Here is a 20,787-nt window from a genome sequence, read left to right on the forward strand (position 1 = left end):
CCACTCGGGGGCAGGTGGAGGCCCTCCACGCAGACTCCACCCCCATGCCCTCCGAGCCTTCTGAGCCATGGGGTGCCCACTCCGTGCTGAACCTCAAGATCTCAGCATGACTGCCCCCGTTCGGCAGGTGGGAAAACTGAGAGAGGTTAAATGACTTGCCCAAGGCCACACAGAACTGGACCTGGAACCCAGGTCTGCGGGATCCCCAAGCGGGTGCTATCAAGCCCCCGCGTCCTCTAATGAGGCTTCTGGGTATTTATGTCAGGGCGGGAGAGGCCAGGCCTCCTCTTCAGTGGCAAAGGGGGTCCTCTGATCCCAGGTAACAAAGAGGTACAGCCTAATGGTTAGGGTTAATTATTTAACCTTTCTGTGTCCTGGTTTCCTCATTGGTAAAGTGGTGAAAATACTACTACTCATCTTATTGGGTTGTTATGAGAACTGAGTAGGTAAATTCATGTAAAGATTGGCAGATGGTAAGTGCTCAATAAATGCTATCATTTTTACTATTTCAGGTTGAGTGTCATTTATTTCTTTTTCTAAATTAATGGACAAACTCTAGCCAATTTACTGAAAGCTGAGTCCAAATGAATATATTTAATTATACACATAACCATGAATTCTGCTGTCCAAAAAAGATGCAAAATCACTTGCAGAGGCCCTGGAGCCGGGTTCCTGGGTTTGGATACTGGCTCTCCCCAGAGCTGGGTAACCTACAGCTTGAGTCCCATGATCTCCCCAGACCTCAGTTTCTCCGTCTGACAGTGACAACAGTTCCAGTCTCAGAGGGCTGTGATGAGGAAGGATTGTGTTAATAGATGTGGGACTTTTAGGACAGACACTGGTGCAAATGCTGAGGAGGGAAGGCGGCATCACTGTCATTTCCTCGGACTTGTCCCTACTCCCACTGGACAGTGGGCACCCAAGGGGTTAATATCGGGGCAGGGGGAAGGGAAGGGTGGGTCCCAGCTTGGGGCAGGGCAGCTGCTCTGCCTAGTGTGGCCGCCAGAGGGAGCAGCTGGACCTGAACCAGCCCTGCCAAGCCCAGATGACAAGGTCCTCTGGAATCTGGGGAGGGTCTGGCTGGGGACTGTTCAGGGCAACCCCAGACCACAATGGCCTGTCCTCTCACCCGCCACTCCCGCCTGCCAAGCCATCTGGTCCCTACCCTGGTGACAATCTGCTTCAGCTCTCCAATGGGTTGGTGTAGGGTCATCTGGGTAGGGGGCTGGCTAGGAGTGGCTAGGGGGTGGCCCCAGTCCTTACTGGCCCCTCCCCTTCTCCAGGGCAGCTCTTCCTTTGGCCTCTGACCCTCCACCCCCCTTTTCTACTCTCCCTTGACGGTGTGAATCCCTTTCCCAAACCTCCAAGGAGAAGGGGCGTGGGAGGCCGCTAAAAATTTACAGGGAACTGGAGGGGGGAGGTGGGTGCAGGGAGGAAAGGGAGGCAGGGAGATGAGAAAAGAGATACCAGACTGAGGGACACACACACCCACACAGAAAGAGAGACGCCTACAGTCAGACGGAGACCTAAAGAGACAGAAAGACAGACAGAGACACAGAGAGAAAGACAACTGGAGAGATGAAGAAAGACAGAAATAGAGACCAAGATAGAGAGAGGGAAACAGACTAACTCACAGAACCAGAAATACAAAGAGAAAGAAAGACAGAAGGGGAAAGAGAAATAAACAGAAAATTCAATATCAAAGAGATATAGGGAGAAAGAGCAAGGGCAGAGAGCAGCCAGGGCGGAGAGAGCCGGCGGGCGGAACGGAGGGGCGCCCCGCGTGGGAGATGTAGTGGCTGTGACTAGGGCCAAGCTGGGTGAGCAGAGAGAAGTCGGCGCCTCGGCGGGGGCGGGGGCGAGGGGGCATGGGAGGGCCAGGCCTTCTGTTGCTGCTGCTGGCGGGGGTAGGGCTGGGGGTGACCTGGAGACCCCCTAAGGGAAAGTGCCCTCCACGCTGCTCCTGCTCCAAAGACAGTGCCCTGTGTGAGGGCTCCCTGGACCTGCCCGAGAGCTTCTCCCCGAGCCTGCTGTCACTGTGAGTGTCAGGCCCTCTGTGGGCCCCAACTTGCAGGAGTCCTAGGGACCCCAAAAGAACAGAGGCCTGCTAGGATCTTTGGGGAGGGGTGCAGGGAGCAAAGGATGTTGGGATGTCTGAATGGGGGGCTGCTGAGATTTAAAAGGGAGTGAAAGAGAAAAGACTCCTAAAAGACAGGGGCAACATTTGGGGCTCAAGGAGGAAGGATGGCCCACGGTTGGGGGGAGGGAGGGCTAGGGGCTACCAGGACCCCTGCCAAGTAAGGAGGGCAAATGCCTGTCTCCACTGGGGAGATACCTGACACCCGGGGTCAGGGTCTCTCAGGAGAGAGCTCTGGGACAGGGCCAGAGTGTTTGAGGGGTGATCTCCTCACCCACTGCTCCCCACATTCCCAGCTCTCTTGTTAGGACTGGAATCAGCCAGTTGAAGGCCGGCAGCTTCCTGAGGATGCCGTCACTGCACCTGCTGTGAGTGGGGCCTGGCTGAGCCATCAGTGAGCTCCAGGGAGGTGGTATTCACGCATGTGCATGTGTGTGTGTGGGGGGTGCATGCACACCAGTGTGGGAGGTGTTCATGCATGTGCATGGGGGGTTGCACGCACACATGCATGGGAGGTATTGACGGACATGTGCAGGGGCAGTATCTGTGAACGCACGTGTATTTGAGTGTCAGTGAAAGCCTCAGTAACCACACACATACTCAAACCCAGGTGCATGTGTGGGTGTGTCTATGCCCCTGTGGACCGGGGTGGGGGCCAAGGCTAAAATACCAGGTATGGAGCAGCAACTGTGGAAAAATTCCTTTCTTCCTCCCTTGCCAGTCTCTTCACATCCAACTCGTTCTCCGTGATTGAGGATGATGCGTTTGCAGGCCTTTCCCACCTCCAGTACCTGTGAGTGTGCCAGGGGGGTGGGGACATGTGGGCCGGGAAGATGGGGGAGGGAGGAGGCCCTGGAGAAGAGCCATGTGGCTAAGGACCTTTCCTGCAGGGGCAAGAGGCCTGGCCGCTCTGGTGGGATCAGGGCTACGTGACCCCTGCCTGCTCATGTCACCTCTCTGTGTTTCAAGATATCCAAAGGGCCTACAGAACGGGAGACTGTTTCTGGCCCTACTTGACTATGGGAGCCCAGGGAGAGTAGGAAGAGGCCAGAGGCAGAAAATATTTCAAATGAACAGGGAACAACTCTCAGTTAGGTGGTGGAGATGACAGTGTTGGTGGTAGTACTGATGATGGATGGTGTGGAAAGAGATGGTGGCTGAGGAGGTGATGGCAATTATAATATTGTTATGAATGGTGCTAAAATTGATGGTGGTGCTAATGATAGTGGATAGGGTAGTGGATATTATGCTGCCGCTGATGGGGAATCAGTGGTGTTATCGATGAGGATAGAGTGGGAATGGTGCTGGTAAAAATGGTGGATCCAATGGTAATGATGCTGTTGGTGATGTTGATGATATGGGTTGTTGTAGAGTCGGTGTTGGTGATAATTATCGGTGTTGTGGGGAATTGGTGATTATGATGTTGGTGTTGATGTTGGTGATGGTTGTAGGTAGGATGTTGGTGCTGGCGACAATGACAATAGTGTTGGTATCAGGTTTGGCAATTGTGGTGGAAGTGTTGGCAGGAGTGGTGCTGGCGGTGGGTAAAGATGTGAGTGTTGGGGATAATGGTGATATTTTTGATTTTGACAATGCTGGTGCTAGTTACGGTGTTTGTGGTGATAGTACTGGACATGTTGATGTTGATGATAGTTGTTGGCAATGGTTGAGTGTTGTTGGTATGGGATTTGGTACTGACGATGTTGGTGTTGGTATAGACCATGGTTGTAGGTGACTATGTTGGTGATGGTTTTGATACTGGCTTGGTTGACAATGGTGGTGGTGTGGCACGATGTTGGTGATAATGGCCGTTGTTCGTTCTGGGCTTGATGGCAGTGGTAGAGGCATGGATGCTGGTGATGCCAGCATTGGTGCTGATAATCAATGGTGGAATTATTGGTGTTGGTGATGTTGGTTCTGGCACTAGTGTCTGTGATGGTGCTGGTAGTTTTCATAGCAAAGTTGGCATCTTGGTTCCTAGGACTATAGGCTGGGGCCATGGGGAGGGGAGAAATCTTCCCGAAGATTGTGTCAGGTGTTGGGGGAGATTCAGCACTTCCCAGTTGCCTACAGCTTCCATGGGATAAGCTCCTCCAAACACTGTGAGGCCACAGAAGAAACCAAGAGGCCCTCACCCCACCTTCTCTCTGCAGCTTCATCGAGGACAATGAGATCGGCTCCGTATCTAAGAACGCCCTCAGAGGACTGCGCTCACTCACACACCTGTGCGTGCTGCCGAGGGCTCACCCTCCGTGCCCCAGCCCTCCCTGATAGGCACCCTCACCTGCCACCCAAGAACATAGGGTGTCCTGGCAGCCACTGATGGTTCCTCCTCCTTCTCTCCCTCCGCCAGGAGCCTGGCCAATAACCATCTAGAGACCCTCCCTCGATTCCTCTTCCGAGGCCTGGAGACCCTGACTCACGTGTGAGGGTCGAGGGGGCTGGGAGGGTGAGGGGTGCGCTGGGGGGTTCACTGGGGGTGGGGGCACCTGTACTACTTTTGGTTAGCAACCATGGGTATGGCTTCAATGGCTCTTACATATTTTTCATACCATTTTTCACACTGGGACCCTGGGGAGGGGCAGGAGTGTGGCCTCCAGCAGGTAGAAGCCAGGTCACAGCCCCTCTCCGGCCTCTTGCCCCAGGGACCTCCGTGGGAACCCGTTCCAGTGTGACTGCCGCATCCTCTGGCTACTGCAGTGGATGCCCACCGTGAACGCCAGCGTGGGGACTGGGGCCTGCACGGGCCCCGCCGCCCTGGCCCACATGCAGCTCCGCCACCTGGACCCCAAGACTTTCAAGTGCAGAGCCATAGGTGAGGGCTTTCCTGGCAGGGTGGGGAGATACGGGGTCCCCAAAAGAAGTGCGGAGACCAAGGGAAGTGGCAGCCAGGGCTGAGGCCTGACTTCACTCCCTGCTCTGGCATTTCCTGAGCAAACAGCATCACCACCACCCCTGAGCCTCAGTTTCCTCATCTGTAAAATAGGGGTGATAAGAGTGACATAGGTTCGCTGTGAGAATTCAACAACGCACCTATGTCTGCACAACATTTTTGCACAAGGCCTAGCCTGGGAGGCCCCTATAAATTTCACTCTTCTTGCTGATAATATGAAATCGAACATTTCTGGAATACTTTCTAGGTGCCAACCATCATGCTAAGAACTGCACTGCACCATTACCTCATTTATGCTTACTTCCATTTTGCTTTTGGTACTTTTATGGGCACCAGGCAGTGCTGGGAGCAGAGCGGTGACAAGCAGCCCTTGGTCTGGCCCTCCCAGAGCCCACAGGCCAAAGGAAGGTGGACCCAACTCCAGACAGTGATAGCTGGAGTGTCTGGGGTGGGGGTGGGGGGCACAGACAGAGGGGTTGAGCCAGGATGGAGAAGCCCAGGAGGAGGGGTTGGGGCTGGGTTAGAGAAACACAGGCAGAAGGATCAGGACTGAGACAGGGGAAGCCCTGGGGACTGTGGGGTTCCAGTGCAAGGACCAGGTCTAGCTGGAGGGTCAGGAAGGACTTCCTGAAGGAGGAGACATTTGAAGTCAACCCCGAAGGGTCTACCCTATAGGTGCTATTGATATTACTATAACCCTTACTCTAACTGTAAGCCAGGTTTTGGGTGTGGAGGACTCACAGAACAAGAGGATTTAATTTAGAGGCTACTCTATATTTATTTGTGCAACAAACATTCACTGAGGCCCATGTGAATGGGTGATGGGGACCAAAATAGCCTTGGGCCCTGGACTGCTGGGGCTCAAAGTCCCAGGGGTGAGAGGAAAAAAGACATTAAATAAAATATTGTACAAACAGTAGAAAGGAATGATCAAAAGTTAGGAATGTTTGCGTTTGTTTGGTGTTTTTTTTGGTATTTAAAAAAAAATTTAAATAAATAAAACATCGCACAAATAAATGCATGCCACAAAATGTGAGAAACAAAGGGAGTGAGGGAGAACAATGGGAGGGAGAGTTCCTATCTCACATGGAGTAAGGGAAGTCAGAGAAGGCTTCACTGAAGACATCATTCTAGATCTGGATTAAGCTAAATGAAGAACAGAGGGACAGACACTCCAGAGAAAGGGAATTACATGTGCAAAAGCCCTGAGGCAGCATAGAGCTTCTCTTACTTGAAAGCCAGTGGAAGGCAGGCGTGGCTTGGGGGAAGTAAGTGAAGGGAAAGACACAGGTGAGGCTCAGTGTGCTGGGCCCCAAAAGCCACAGGGAAAAGGGTGAGCTTTGTTCCTGAAGGCTGTGGGAAGCCATGGAAGATTTGGAGTCAAGAGAGACATGCTTTGGGCGGGCCACGGTGGCTCAGCAGGTAAGAATGCTTGCCTGCCAAGCCCGAGGACCCGGGTTCGATTTCCGGTGCCTGCCCATGTAAAAAAAAAAGAGAGAGAGACATGCTTTGATGGATGTTTGTAAAAGATCCCTTTTGGATGGTCATCTTTGGTGGTTAGGTACACTGCTTCAATCCTGGCACCTGGAACAGGGGCTGGCATGCAAAGTGAAGTGTCATGACCCCAGAGGCAACCACCTGGCTTTACATTAACAAGTCCGGTGGCCTTGGTGTATCAGTTACCATAAAAGCTGAGCTGTTGTAAAAAGAGGTTCAAAATACGTGAATGAAAGAAGACAAAGGGTCTGAGATGAGCAGTCTGCACCAGGTGGATGGTGCAGTCCCTGGGCACTGTCCTTGTCTTAGTGGTTGGCACTGGGCTGTGCCATGCCCATTTGTTGGCTCTGGGGAAAAAGGGGAAAAAGACCAAGTCCCAGGCAAGCTGACTTCCGAAAAGCATGCGAGTCAAGCATTGCACCCGTCACTTCTGCACCAAATCCCCTGAGAACCTGGTCTCAATATGGCAACTCCATATTCCGGCAGAGGTGCAGGGGCAATGGGGAGAATGGCCTCTGGCTGGGCAACCTCAGGCCCAGCCCAAATCCTATTTCGTGGGAGAAGGGAAGGATGGATTTTATGGGACAACAGGCTGCCTCCAGCCATTTAACCTTAGTTTCTTTATGTGCAAGGAAACTATCTGCGGATTCAATAACTCAATGTACCTCGGAGAGGTGTCTTGAAGTCCAGTGAATTGGCATGCTCTTTCTAAGCTAGTATTAGATGATGCCAGATAGCTTAGAAAAGAACCCAATACCATGGCAATGTGTGTGAACACACCCAGAGAGAGGTTCTGTTAGATGTCTCTGAGAGGTGAACACGGGGATGGTTCCCATTTCAGAGATGTGCAAACTGAGGCCCAGTGATGGGGACTCTTGGGAATCTCTGGGTCTGCCTGACTCTCTTCTGCCACCCCCAGAGCTCTCCTGGTTCCAGACGGTTGGGGAGTCAGCTCTGGGCGTGGAGTCCTTCTCCTACCAGGGTGAGCCCCACATCATCCTAGCACAGCCCTTTGCTGGTCGCTGCCTCGTCCTTGCCTGGGACTACGGCCTGCAGCGCTTCCGGCAGGAGGAAGAGCTGTCCGGTGAGCCCCCACCCACCCTCCTGCCCACCCTGTGCCTGGCACGCCGTCCCCCTGACCCACAGTCCTGCCTCCACCTTGTCCCCCCAGCGCCCTCGGTGGTGTCCTGCCAGCCTCTGGTGCTGGGCCCGCGGCTCTTCGTGCTGGCAGCCCGCCTGTGGGGAGGCTCGCAGCTGTGGGCCCGGCCCAGCCCCGATCTGCGGCTGGCCCCGATGCAGGTGCTGGCCCCGCGGCGGCTGCTGCGGCCCAATGATGCCGAGCTGCTGTGGCTGGACGGACAGCCCTGCTTCGTGGTGGCCGACGCCTCTAAGGCAGGCAGCACCACGCTGCTGTGCCGCGATGGGCCTGGCTTTTACCCGCGCCAGAGCCTGCACGCCTGGCACCGGGACACGGACGCTGAGGCCCTCGAGCTGGACGGCCGGCCCCACCTGCTGCTGGCCTCCGCCTCGCAGCGGCCCGTGCTCTTCCACTGGTCTGGTGGGCGCTTCGAGAGGCGCACGGACATCCCTGAGGCCGAGGACGTCTACGCCACGCACCACTTCCAGGCTGGTGGGGACGTGTTCCTGTGTCTGACGCGCTACATTGGGGACTCCATGGTAAGCCCGGGACCAATGGGGCAGGGTGGGTGCTGGGGTGCACAAGCCGGGCCTGACACTGTGGCACGGGCTCTCAAGGGGGACTGGCCTTCCGGCACTGACCCTGCCTTCCATGTGGGCCTCTAAATTCTGCCCCAGCCTCACATGCTGACCTGTGAACTCTGGCCCCACCTGAACACTGAATCCCACACTGTGACCCTTCAAGGATAACCCTTAGCCACTCTCCATCCTCAACAATAATGCTGACCCTGAGATTCAGATTCAATCCCAAACACTGACACACCCCAAGACTTACAATGAACCACAGCCACCCTGTTCCCATCCTGAGACTCTGAACCCCAGATTAAGCTCTGCCCACCCCTTCAGTGTATCCCTTCTCTCACTAAGCTCCAGCCCCACTGGCTTCCCTTGGGGTCTGGAACATGCCAGGGCCCCAGTGAGGAGTTGGGCTTTTACCTGGAGTGAGGTGCAGTCAGGGGAGCACCCCGAGCCCAGGAGAGCTCTGCGACAACTCAGGAGTTAATGGGTCCTCTGTGAGGAAAAGAAACGGTGGGACCAGGGACGGGAGTTGGGAGAACAGGAAGGAAGCTGCGGTGATGACCGAGGAGGACCAGGTGCTGGCTGTGGAGGTTGGAGAAAAGTACAGTAGGTAAAGCTGGCAGGATGTGCTGACTGAGTCCATGCGGGGTGGGATGTGAGGGAGAGAGAAGGGTCAAGAACAGTTCCAGGGTTTGTGACTTGAGCACCTGGGTGGTGGTGACATTTCTGAAAAAGATAAGAAAGCTGCCAGAGTTTGGGCACCCACAGCCCTCTGTTTCTCCAAGAGGTTTCAAATCTGCCAGAGCCTGGAGGACACCCGGCAGGCCCGGCCCTCCCGGGACCCAGGCCCTAACTAAGGGCCTCCCCGCAGCTCATGCGCTGGGACGGCTCCATGTTCCGCCTGCTGCAGCAGCTCCCCTCGCGCGGTGCCCACGTCTTCCAGCCCCTTCTCGTCGCCAGGGACCAGCTGGCTATCCTGGGCAGCGACTTCACCTTCAGTCAGGTCTTCCGCTTGGAGTCTGATAAGGGACTCCTGGAGCCGCTGCAGGAGCTGGGGCCCCCGGCCTTGGTGGCCCCCCGTGCCTTTGCCTATATCACTGTGGCCAGCAAGCGCTTCCTTTTTGCTGCCTGCTTCAAGGGTCCCACGCAGATCTACCAGCATCACGAGTTAGACCTCAGTGCCTGAGACAGATGGGGTTCTGGCTGGGGCCGGGGGACTGGGGTGGATGGGGTATCCTGGTCCTAAGCGTCTGGATGACCCCTTGACTGGCCTCCTGGCCCCACTTGGGGAGATGGCTGTCCTGTGATATGATGATGCAGGTCTGGGTCTTGACCCACTTCTTGTAGGATCTGGGCCCATCGGGGAAAATGGAAGGTCCCAGCCTCCCGGATCCTCAGGGCTGTCCTTCCTGTCTGAAGCAACATGTGGACTGGGGGTCACTGCCCCCACCAAAGGCGATTTGGGGGCACTGCACAGAGTGGGAAAACAGAAGTCATGGCTGGGGGAATATGCAGAGCTCCACGAGGACTGGAAGCTCCCCGAGTCTCCCGTGCACCCCCATGCCTCCCGTGCCATGTCTCTTGTGCTCCCAAGGACAGACTAAGGAGTAGATAAATTCCCCTTCTCCTCTAAACTCAATCAGGCCAAACACTTTGAGCGCCTGCCTCTGTGACGTCATTAGTCGCTGCGCAATTTTCCCTGGCGGGCTTGCTAACTCCCTCTGCTGCCTGTGCGCATGCTTACTGCGGGAGGCACGTGCCCCGCGTTCTGTCCCTCTTGCGAGTGAGCGGGGAGAAGGTCCCTGAGCTCGAGGTGCCGCGGGGAGCCGCGGGGAGCCCCGGGAACCCCTCCCTGACTGGGGACTGGGGCGAGGACAGAAAGTGTATGAGCTCAATAAATGCACTGCGCACCTGTCCCGCCTGTGGTTGTGGGATCACTGGGAGAGGATGTCTCAAGCGGCATGGGGTGGGGGTGGGGTTCCCGGGAGAGGGATTGTGGAAGGGGGAAGGTCCCAAGATAGTGTTTTGGCTGCTCAGGGTGAGCTTTTGCACGGTCTTTAAGGGGTATGGGCTCTGATTATGAGGGGTATGGAATGTTGGGGGTTATGAAGACATTATTACGGGACAGGTCGCATTGTGGGTCTCTTTTTGAGGTCATGCCTCAGGCATAGTAGGAGATATTTGGGGGGTGTTTTGAAGGGTTTTGGGCATTTTGTGGGGTATCTCAGGCACATTTTGGATGTCTTACTGGGTGTCAGTGGTCTCAAGGGAGTCTGAGGTTCATTGAAGGATTCATGCTTTGTGGTCGTTATATATTAATGGGAGTATCATGATGAGGGTAAAGTTCTCAAAGGAATGTGGATATTTGGAAAGGTCTTGTGTAATGAGTGGGATTTCAGGGGTGAGTGGGAGGGTCAAAGTCATCTTACCTTTAGAAGTCATCTGGATCCTTGCATCTTGGTAGGGTGATCGTTCATCTTAGTTTTCCTGGGATGGCCCCAGTGACCCTGAGTGCTCTATCATTACATCGCAGAGTCCCCTTTCACTCTGAAAAGTGTCCCCCACTTGGCTACTAGAAAATGTTAAATTGCATATATGGCTCCCACGGGCATGGAGACAGAGGGCAGAGCCCATGCCATCTTCCAAGCCATGAGGGCACAGGTCTATAGGATTTTCCTAACAAAGAGATTTAGCTGCCCAGCTTCCTTGCAGTGCATTCCCCTTCTCCCGGCCCCCTACCCACCCCCCCCCAGCCCCATACTTCATCCTAAAGCACACATACAATCTCAAGCCATTTGAGCATGAGGCAAAATCATTTTAGATTAAAAATGGAACAGAGACCCCTCCAATGAGAGGTAAGATGAGGTCCTGGCAGGGTAGTTTGAGGAGAAGAGGGAGAATCCCATCCTGTGGGTCAAGACCACAAATAAGCCAGGGGACCTTGCAAGGGCAGAACTTTGGGAAAGAGAAAGACCCTCCATGCCCTCTTGGCTGATCCATCCTCAGCTGGTCTGGGCAGAGCCTGGGAGAGATGAGGAGGTCAGTTTGTGAGAAGGAACCACATTCTTTTCCCGAAGCACGCATGCACATGCACATACACACACACGCGCGTGTGCACACACACACACACACACACCACATCTGCTCCCCTCAGCCTCCTTCTGTCCCATTCCTTACCTGGAGTGATGAGGGGTGGACTTTCCCCTGGACGGTGACTAGGGAGATAAAAATAGTGAGGTGTGGAACCACCCCTATTTGTCCTCTACCTCAGAGCTAAAGGATTCCGAGCTTGCCTACATGTGCCTCCTGGCTCTTTTCCCACTGTGGGATGCTATAATCCCAGGTGCCAAAGCATTAAAGGATCCAGGCCCCTCTAGGGATTATCAGCCACGAATACTAAACCTGGGAAATCTTACTACCCAGGGATTCTCCAGAGCAAGACCTGAGAGCCTGTTCTTTTTCTGCAAGATCTAGTTCTTTCACCCCTGAAAAGTGTCTGTCTAGCAGAGGTAGGCATGTTGGGACCCCTGTCTTACCTGGGCTTCTGCCTGAACTTGCATTTGCATTTGCCACCTGTTGGGGGAGAAGTGGGTGGTCAGGGAAGGGGACCTACAGCCCTGCCCAGCTGCCCCGTCAGCAAGGACACTCACTCATAAGCACAATGATGCCGATGGCACACAGAACCGCTGCACAGATGAGCCCGCCGACCCGGAGGCGATGCCAGTCTAAGATAAAAGTGGAGGGGAGACCTCAGTTCCAGCCCCCATCCTCCCTGTTGTCCCCTCATCCACATGACAAATATGTGTGGAACATTCCCCATGGGCTCTGGGGACCCAGTGGTGGGCAGGAAGTGCAAAAACCCTGGTCTGCCCGGCACTTTCATTCTGGTTTACATGCCAGCAAACAATGCAATATGTAAAGTGGGTCGGGGATGGGGAGGGGGACGAGGTAAGTGCTCTGAAGAAAAAGCTGCAGGGTGAAGGGATAGGAAGCCAGGGGGCAGTTTTTAGAGAGACTGGTTATAGTGGGCTTCTTGGAGGAGGCCACATAGGAGCAGAGATGTGAGGAAGTGAGGGAGGGAGTCCTGCAGATAGATACAAGGAGGCAAGTTTCCTAGGCAGAAGTAACAGCAGGTGCAAAGTTCCAGAGGCTGGAAGTTAGTCTGCGGAGCAGCAAGGAAGCCAGCATGGCTGGAGCAGAGCGAGAGAGGGCAGTGGGAGGAGGGGAGGAGGTAAGGGGGTGGGGGGTTGCCAGTTGTGCTGAAGCTGGAGGCCAGGTGAGGATGTGGGCCCAATAGCTCACCTCCTCCAGGAAGTCTTCTCAAGTCCACCCTTCTCCCAGCACTTGATCTGAATCCTAACAACGGCTTCTTGTGGACTCCTCACTTCCTGGGGTTCTCACTACCTTGGTGGAGGAAGAGCTTCCCCAAGGACCAGGCTGGCGTCTCACTCCTTTAATCCAACCACGTGTTCACTATTCAGTGCCGCCTCCTCACTCCTTCCTGTCCTGGCCCACAACACGCTTTCACCCAACACCTTGTGGGACCCTCTGCACAAGATAGTGTGTGTGTGTGCATGTGTGTGTGTGTATGTGTGTGTGTGTGTGTGTGTGTGTAGGGACAGGGGCTGGGGGCCGGGGTACAAACTCACCGTAATAGAAAGGACTATTTTTATCTGCAAGGAAAGAAACAAGAACATGAGATCCAGACATCAGGTGAGATATAGGGCTCCGGGGAGAATTTGGCGGGGGGGAGGGGAGAATTTGGCGAGGAGGGGGGTTGTGTGCCCAGCAATCCAGCTGGACTCCCTGACTCACCTTCAGGGTCGTTGGCATACAGGGCGGGCAGGCCTGGCAGGGGAGAAGTGGGAAGGAAGGAAGATGGTGATGTGGCCTCAAGAAAGCCAGCAGGCAGGGACAGAGGGGCTCCAAGGACCTCAGGGCAGCATCCCTCAAGGGACTCTTCTCACCTTCCAAGGGTGTGGGGGTGAGGCAAGCCCATTCATTCAGCCCCAGACCAGACACCTCTGTGCAGCCAGCATGGATCCTTTGCCTCCCCCCTCAGCCCACTCTTGAACACAGCAGGATTTGGCCTCCTGAAATAGGTTCTAATCATGACTTTGGACTATTGCTTGGTCCCCTATTTCCAGAGACCTATGCCTTCTGCAGAAGCACAGGGACTTTTCTTGTCAAGATGACAGATGGTTTTGTTTCCTAGGGTCCTATTTCCCCAAATCCAGTCATTCTCACTTCCCATCTTTGTGATTCTGTCTCAGGCACACCACACCTGGTTCGGGGCTGCTCCCCATTCCTTGTGAAAAACTTAAATGCACTTTATTTTAAAAAGCAGCTTGATATCACACTACCTTGAATGGAATACCAGTTTTGCCCTATATAAAAGACAGAAAGCAATGGACTAGGATTAAATTCTGGCTAGAAGCCATTGCTTGCCTAAATTCAGATTTTAAGCTCCATTCTTTCTTTGCTAAAGAGAAAGTAATATTTTTTAATTACATTTAAACAAACACACCCTACTTAGCTCTGTACCAGGCATTCTTCTACGTGCTTTTCAAATATTAGCTTGTTGAATTCTTGCAAGGACTCTATGAGTAGGTCCTGTTATTATCCTCAGTTTTACAAATAGGGAAACTGAGGCATGAAGTCTTTCAGGAACTTGCTGAAAGTGGTACATAATCACTCAGTTCCCAGTTAGGGAAGCATGAAAGACACAGGAGCACTGGCCTAGTCTTCTCCTTGATACCATCAGAAAATTTAGGAGAGAATGAGAAGGCCACTTCCTAGCCACATGAATCGCTGCTGTTAAATCCTGTCTTCATGTGTCCCTTTAAATCGCCAGTGCCAGGCTCCTTATCCTCAGGGAGACATTGTCCTAATATTTGCCAGCTCGACAAGGGAGGCAGAAAAATAAAAGAGAGAGACATCTGGAGCTTGGCGGCTGCCCAACTGAGGGAGTGGTTCAGGGGGAAGGCAGTTCCAGGGGCAGGCACTCACCTGCCAGGAGGACAAGTAGGCTCAGGGCCTCCTCTTGCATGATGAAGCTCTGACCTGGGGTGGGGAGTCAGGTGAGGGTCCAACTTTGACAGAGCCACCAGGGTGCCACCCATGCCTCTGGTATCTGCTACCCTCCTGACCCGTTTTCCGCCCAGGGTCCATAGCTCACCCCGGGGCAGGAAGGCCAGCTTGGACACTTGCTGGGCTGAGAGAGAAGGAGCTGGAATGCGGCGGGGGTGGGGAGGAGGGTTCTGGTTGAAATAAGGGGGAAGCAGCAATAATGCCGGCTGTACTCAAATTTAGGTCTCAGTCAATTGCTCTGGCAGACAAATGAGGTTGCTGCCTGCTGTTACTCCACTTTGCAGATGAAAAGCTGAGACTCTGAGAAGGGAAAGCAGGTGTCCAGGGTCACCTAGCCAGGAAGTAGGCTCCACAGCCACTGTTCCTAACACAGGCACTACCCGGGCCTCAGATCTTCAGGGGAATGTGGTATTGGGAGCCAGGTGGCGGGAAGCCCAGGTTTCCGGAAGTTCTTCCCACAGACAATTTGGAGCTTGCCCGGTCGTGCCCAGACTTTGCAGACCTTGGGTAGGGTCAGGACTGGGGGCTGAGCTGGCACTTAGGCTGCTCAGGGCAGGGTATAGGGAAGAGACAGTTCAAGGCTGCCAGGAGGCCAGACCTGGGAGAAGACGGGCCCTGCTCCTCCACCAGCCCCATCTTCTGTCCCAGCCCAGCCTCTGCCCATTCCTGCCTCTGCCCCTGCCTTTTCTTCAGGCTCTGCTCCAGCCTCAGTAGGGACACATGCTTTGGAGCTAGCTCCTGCCCTTGCCTCAGCCTGCCCCAGCCCCTCCCCAAGTCAAGCCCTGCCAACCCCCTCCCCAACCCTAGTCTAGTGTTTGCCCCCAACTCGAGCCCCCACCCCTGCCCCAGCCTAGTTCCTGCCCCTATCCCATCCCACCCTTGCCCAGATCCTTCTGGAAGCAAACTCTTCCTCCTTCTCCAGGTAGGCCTGCCCAGCAGAAAGAACGCTTTTCCTTCCTCCTGGCCTGGCACCAGCCCTGTCGTCAGGCCAATCTGTGTGCCTGCGATAAGTCCCCAGGCCTCTGTGTGCCCATCCCTTCCCTGCCCCTGCCCAACTACCACATGCATACACTGTCATCATCATAATCATGATAACAATAGCTAACCAACTCCCCCTGTGCTTGACGCTGCCAATCACCTTGCTATGGTTTCAGGCATTTAATCCCCCAACCACCCTGAGGGCATCTGTCCCCTACTTCACTGATGGCAAGACACATGCCTTGAGAGGGTCAGGAGTGGTCGTGCCAGGGTGGCTCCCCAAGCAGCTCTGGGCAAACATCCTGACAATTCCCCACCTGGCCCTTCCAGAACCTCCTTTGGGTCATAGGCCCCTCTGGCTCCCTGACTGAAGCTCCAGGCCTCCTTCAGGGAAAACAAACAGAAAGCTCCACCATGATCGCTCAAACACTCCTAATTCTGCGGATGGTTTTAGGGGTTCCCAGACCCTCCCTAAACCCAGGAGGTCGCAGATCCAGCTTCAAACACTTGCGGAAGTGGTTGAAAGCTACAGTGACTGAGAAGTAGAATGGTGAACTGTGGTGTATACATAAGATGGACTATTGTGCGGCTATAGAAAGGAACCAAGTTGTGAGGCAGGCAATGAGGGGAAATGAAACTTGGGAATGTTATGTGGTATAAAATAAACCAGAAACAAAAAAATAAATATTGTAAGGTCTCTTTTAGAAAATAGGTATTGGAAAAATTGGGGCCTCGATTGTAAGCTCTTATAGCAGTAACATTTAGTCCAGAACTACTAATGTTATTTCTAGCTAATATGTATAACCTGGTATTTCCCAGGAACTTTGGCTACCTGTGTGATACCTAAGCTGGAATTCTGCACGTCTGAAAGTCAGCATTGTTACATATAGAAACTGTCAAACCAAAAAAGAGATTAGCCTTCAATTAGAGATAAGAATGAAGCTGATCAGGGCGGGACTAAGATGAATCAGAATACAGGAGTAAAGATGACATTGTCTGTATATTAGAACTTCACTTGCTGTATGAGACCAAAGGAAGAGAAGTGTATTTTGTCCAAAACCTAAATTTTCTGTAGCACGTAATCTAACTTAGCCTGCTAGATAGTGCATTTAAACAACCCAAACACATGGAGTCTAGAATTGGAATAAAGGCTTGTCGTTCTGTATAGCTTAGGCAAAGTCTCTTGAGGAACAGGAGAAAAAGTATGGAACTATTAAGCTTTACCACCAGGGAAATCCCTGGTGCTGTCTCAGATATTGGGGACTTCAAGCCAAGCTTTGATCCTGAGGTTTGCTTTTGTGAAGCATATTTCTACAGCCGAGAAACTAAGCCCATCTACAGTTATGCCTAAGAGTTACTTCCAGGAAACCTCTTTTGTTGCTCAGATGTGGCTTCTCTCTTCTAAGCCCAGCTCTTCAAGGAAAATTATTACCCTCCCTTCTACGTAGGACATGACTACCAAGGAAGAGCCTGGCCCTGACACCTTGGGATTGACAATGCCTTCCTGACCAGAAGGGGGAAAAGAAATGTAACACAATAAAGTATCAGTGGCTAAGAGAGTTAAAATAGAGTCAAGAGGCTATTCTGGAGGCTACTTTTATGCAAGCTTCAACTAGATATTGCCAACTACCATATTTTGTCAAACCCCAACCAAAATCATTCCTGTTAACCCTAAAGAACATCTAGGGCTGTAGCTGAGATTCTACAAAAGTTTCACGTACTAAGATTACTTTCCAGAAATCTACAGATGAGTTCCTAGGCCAGATAATTCCTAAAAATCCAGAGGAGCCAGCCTCTCTAAGAACGTCAGCTAATTCCATCCCCCTATCCCATATTATTGACACCCTTTTTCAACATAAAAATGTTAGAATGGGCATAGCCCAAATACCCCTAAAGTGTCTGAGGAGCATCAAAGGAGAATCCTATAACAGAGAAAATAGGATTTAACAAATGGGTATGACTACTAAATCATATACTGATATCTTATTTAGTCTCCAGCATCTTGGCGCACCTAAAAAGAAAAACCTAAAATCGTGGAACGGTAACCCAAACCAAACTCTGAAATCTGTTCTATAACTACTGGTTACAATGTTCTTTGAAATTTATTGTATTTGTGTATATATGTTATATTTCACAATAAAACTTAAACAAACAAACACTTGCTTCTGGGTCCCTGCAAAACCCCCTGCCCACAGCTGCAGGGAGTGCCCTATCTCTCTCTTCCTACCCTCCATTAAGCCCCTGACCCCTGAGTTTCTCTTTTTCCTGTGGGTAGCATCATTCCTCCATCTTCCTGTGCTCACCCAGGTCCTGGGAATCCCTGCTTCCTCTTATCTTTCCCGTGAACTCACCATATCTGCGGGACCCTCCATCCTTTGCTGGAAGAGGGTTTGCTGCGCTGTGGGGAGCACAGGGATGGGATGTGGGCAGGATGGCTCGGTAGTCATGGTGCAGGTCTGTGGTTGGGTTACCTGTTTCTAGAGCTGCCTCTGAAAAGCTTCTGTTACCCTGTCATGATCCAAATACGAGTAAGGACAGCTAATGGCCGGCATGCGCTCTGCTCTTCTCACTTTTGCCCGCATAATCCTCAGGCTGCATGAACTGGCACCATCACTATCCCGCAGAAACCTGTGACTCCAGGTTAATTCCCTGTCCTCCGTCACCCTGTCACTGTTGAGGCTCAGCTCCTCAGCCTCTTCCTACAGGAAGAGGATCCTACAAGCCAACTCTAGTCCGGAAAAGCCCCACAGCTCCCCATTCCTGACATCTTCCAGCACCCCCAGCACAGCGGAGACAAAGGGTGGAACAGGCGCACCCAGGCCCAATCCTTGGGTCTCTCCAGAACCGACTGCAGTTGGAGCGAAGATTCGGCGAGGAAGGCAGCACTGTGGCCTCTCCCACCCACTCCGATCCTTCCTGGAACCATTTTGGTTTCTGCCGAGGGCTGCTTCTGCATCCTCCATGATGGTGGCCAGTCCACTCAGGCGTGTGCAGAATGAGTTCCCATGTCCCCAGAGTCTCCTAAGTGACCCCTCATTTCACAACCTCGCGGGGGAGCCACCACTCCCTTCTCCTAGAGGCCTACAGGACCCACACGCTCACAGTACACTTAGGCGTCCTGGGTGCACCCAGTCATTCCCCCATCCACCCAGATATTCCCATCCACTCAGATACCCCATCCACCGAATACTCTCATCCACCTGGATACCCCCACTCAGCCAGATACACTCTTCTTCCCACGTTTGTCCACTCAGAAACTCCCAATCCAGAAACCTCTGGGACACTTACACGCCCACCCACCCAGACACCCCCAGACTTTCCAGATTCCCCAATGACCTTTGTGGTCCTCCCCTCATCCCAGCTGCTTTCCTAGCCCCAAGGGGAATATGGTGGGGGAGGGAACGGGGACAGTTCAGGGGACAGAACCAGGTGGAGGTTGAAGGGAGGGGGCTCCAGCCACTCACCTGTGTGGCTCCCCAGGCTGAGCAGAGGAGGTTTCCAGGAGAAAGCTGGGGCTGCTAAGCTGGAGACCTGCCTTTATTTGCAGCTGCCACGCCCTGAGCAAACCCAGGCAGGTAGGGAACAAGTCAGACTCCTTGAGGCTTGGGGCTCCCCCACCCCATTCCTGCTCTTAAAGAGACAGTTCCAGCTCTACCCCATCCCAGCCAGGAGCAGCTGGGAGCTTCCCTGGGGTCCTCAAGGATGCTGCAACCTCAGGACAGGTGCAGGGGAAATAGGATGGACAGGAACTTGGCCCCCCACATTGACGAGAGGTTATCCAATCTTTTGCACCCCCAAAAAGGAGCTTGAAGGGGAAGTTTCTATATGGCAGTGGAACGGGGTAGGGGGTGGGAGGTGGAGGAGGCATTGCATTGGAGTAACAACGTAACTTTTCCACTTGGATTGTGTGTTTTGCTTGGGATGGGGGAGTATTGGTGGGGATTGTGAGGGATATAAAGTAGTCTTCCAAGTCACATCTTTTGTTGACACAGTTTGAGGGTCTGCAGAAGATGCTGGTAAGACCAAGACTGAGAGGAAACGGGGTGGGTGGACGTGGAGAAGGTTCTGCAACAGAAGGAAGGGTTAGCAGGGAGGCTGTTGAACCTTTGGCCCGGCTGTAGCCCTCACCCAGCTCCGGGGAGATTGAGGACTGGCTCCCAAGCCCTAGGACAGCACTTCCCAGCCCAGGTTTTTCCCAGGGGTGCTGGGAGTGGGCTCCACAGAGTGGGTGGTGAGGCAGGGAGCTGCCTCCCACTCCGCTGTACCGTGTAAGGCTCCTTCCCTGACCCCCCACCCCCTCTCCTCAAGGCATTCCTTCCGGCTGGGATCTGTGCGGGCCCTCCTGTGGCCCTGTTGGGGTGCCCCCTCCCCCCTAATTCCGCCTTCTTAGACAGAAGGACTTTTGTCTGGGGACTGGATGGAGAACAAGGCGCCTTTGAGTGGTTGGCGGAGGATTGGGGTCACGGGGAGGGGCAGGGCCAAGAAAGGGGTGGCTCTGTGCTGGCCACCGGCTGGACTCCAGGCGACCCCCAACATTTTGTGGGGGTAGGGAGGAGGAGTACACGAGCTAGGCCAGGAAGAGGGTCTTCTCAGGAATGGGAGAGAGGGATCTGGGGTCAAGGCTCCATTAGGAACTGGTCTGCAAGGGGCAAAGAGAAGGGAACCCCCCCCCACACACAAACACACACACTTCTCAGCAGGGAGGGGTGGGGCTGGGAAGGCTCAACCAGCCACAAGCTTTCTGTATGTGGTTCCTTCAGGCGATTTCTCAATCCCCAGCCTGGGACCAGGACAAGGCTGCCGCTCTACCCCCACATCTCCACTGAGTGGGGGCCAGTTTCTACTGAGAGGGGAGTTGGCCCTCAGGGTTGGGCGGGGTCAGAAGGGGAAAAGGGAAGGCACAGGAAGATGTAGAAACAGAGAAAGGAGAGGCTGGGGGTGGGGGAGGATCCCAGGCCAGCTAAGGGGGTCTTTGTGTGAAGGCAGATTGGATCTCTCGCCCAGACCCTTCGTTGTCCTGGGGAAGACCCCCTTGGTGGTCTTGAGAGTAGGATGGTGTTGCCCTCTGCTGGGAATTCCAGGAACTGCGGCAATCAGAGAACTCAAAGGGGTGTGCAAAGGGGAAGGAGTGGGGATAGGGGGTGGGGGGTGGGGGTACGTTGTCTGTCCTTCTCCCTGTACCTGTCTGCAAACTCAGAGGCCAACAGGGCCAGGGGGGAGTTGTCAATGCGTGACGCAGGACAGGTGTGAAACATGGTGGCAACTGAGCAAGCAGGAACACTATTGTTCTGTTTTTTTATGTTTTTATTTTTATGGCCTATATGTATATATATGAATTTTATGGTATATAAATGATTATATTTTATGGCATAGATATGATTTTATAGCATAAATATAGATATGGATGCAGATACAGATACACTTGTCATAAAAAATAATTTAACATATTTTCCCCTCAGTTTGCTTTTGAAATAAT

General features: G+C 53.3%; 2 protein-coding genes across 3 annotated transcripts; one reads left to right on the forward strand and one right to left on the reverse strand.

The window, feature by feature from the left end:
* The first annotated feature begins 933 nt into the window (after window positions 1–933).
* LGI4 (leucine rich repeat LGI family member 4) lies at window positions 934–10,157 on the forward strand. 2 transcript variants are annotated; one of them, XM_077132149.1, is made up of 9 exons: window positions 936–2,038; window positions 2,434–2,505; window positions 2,859–2,930; window positions 4,291–4,362; window positions 4,491–4,562; window positions 4,783–4,952; window positions 7,447–7,611; window positions 7,699–8,204; window positions 9,115–10,157. In XM_077132149.1, the coding sequence occupies exons 1-9, from the start codon at window positions 1,869–1,871 to the stop codon at window positions 9,427–9,429; spliced, it is 1,614 nt and encodes a 537-aa protein (XP_076988264.1). In that variant the 5' UTR covers window positions 936–1,868; the 3' UTR covers window positions 9,430–10,157. The 2 variants fall into 2 exon arrangements, with proteins under 2 accessions (XP_076988263.1, XP_076988264.1); XM_077132148.1 differs by having other exon boundaries at window positions 934–2,038; window positions 7,447–8,204.
* An 880-nt stretch (window positions 10,158–11,037) lies between these two features.
* FXYD3 (FXYD domain containing ion transport regulator 3) lies at window positions 11,038–18,889 on the reverse strand. Its single transcript, XM_077132155.1, has 8 exons — window positions 18,776–18,889; window positions 14,253–14,306; window positions 13,059–13,091; window positions 12,893–12,916; window positions 11,894–11,968; window positions 11,780–11,816; window positions 11,421–11,458; window positions 11,038–11,265 (listed from the first exon to the last, which is right to left on the reverse strand). Exons 2-8 carry the CDS (start codon window positions 14,290–14,292, stop codon window positions 11,246–11,248), a joined length of 267 nt encoding a protein of 88 aa, XP_076988270.1. The 5' UTR covers window positions 14,293–14,306; window positions 18,776–18,889; the 3' UTR covers window positions 11,038–11,245.
* Window positions 18,890–20,787: the final 1,898 nt, after the last annotated feature.

Source organism: Tamandua tetradactyla, chromosome 16, assembly GCF_023851605.1.
Source record: "Tamandua tetradactyla isolate mTamTet1 chromosome 16, mTamTet1.pri, whole genome shotgun sequence".
Lineage (NCBI taxonomy): Eukaryota > Metazoa > Chordata > Mammalia > Pilosa > Myrmecophagidae > Tamandua > Tamandua tetradactyla.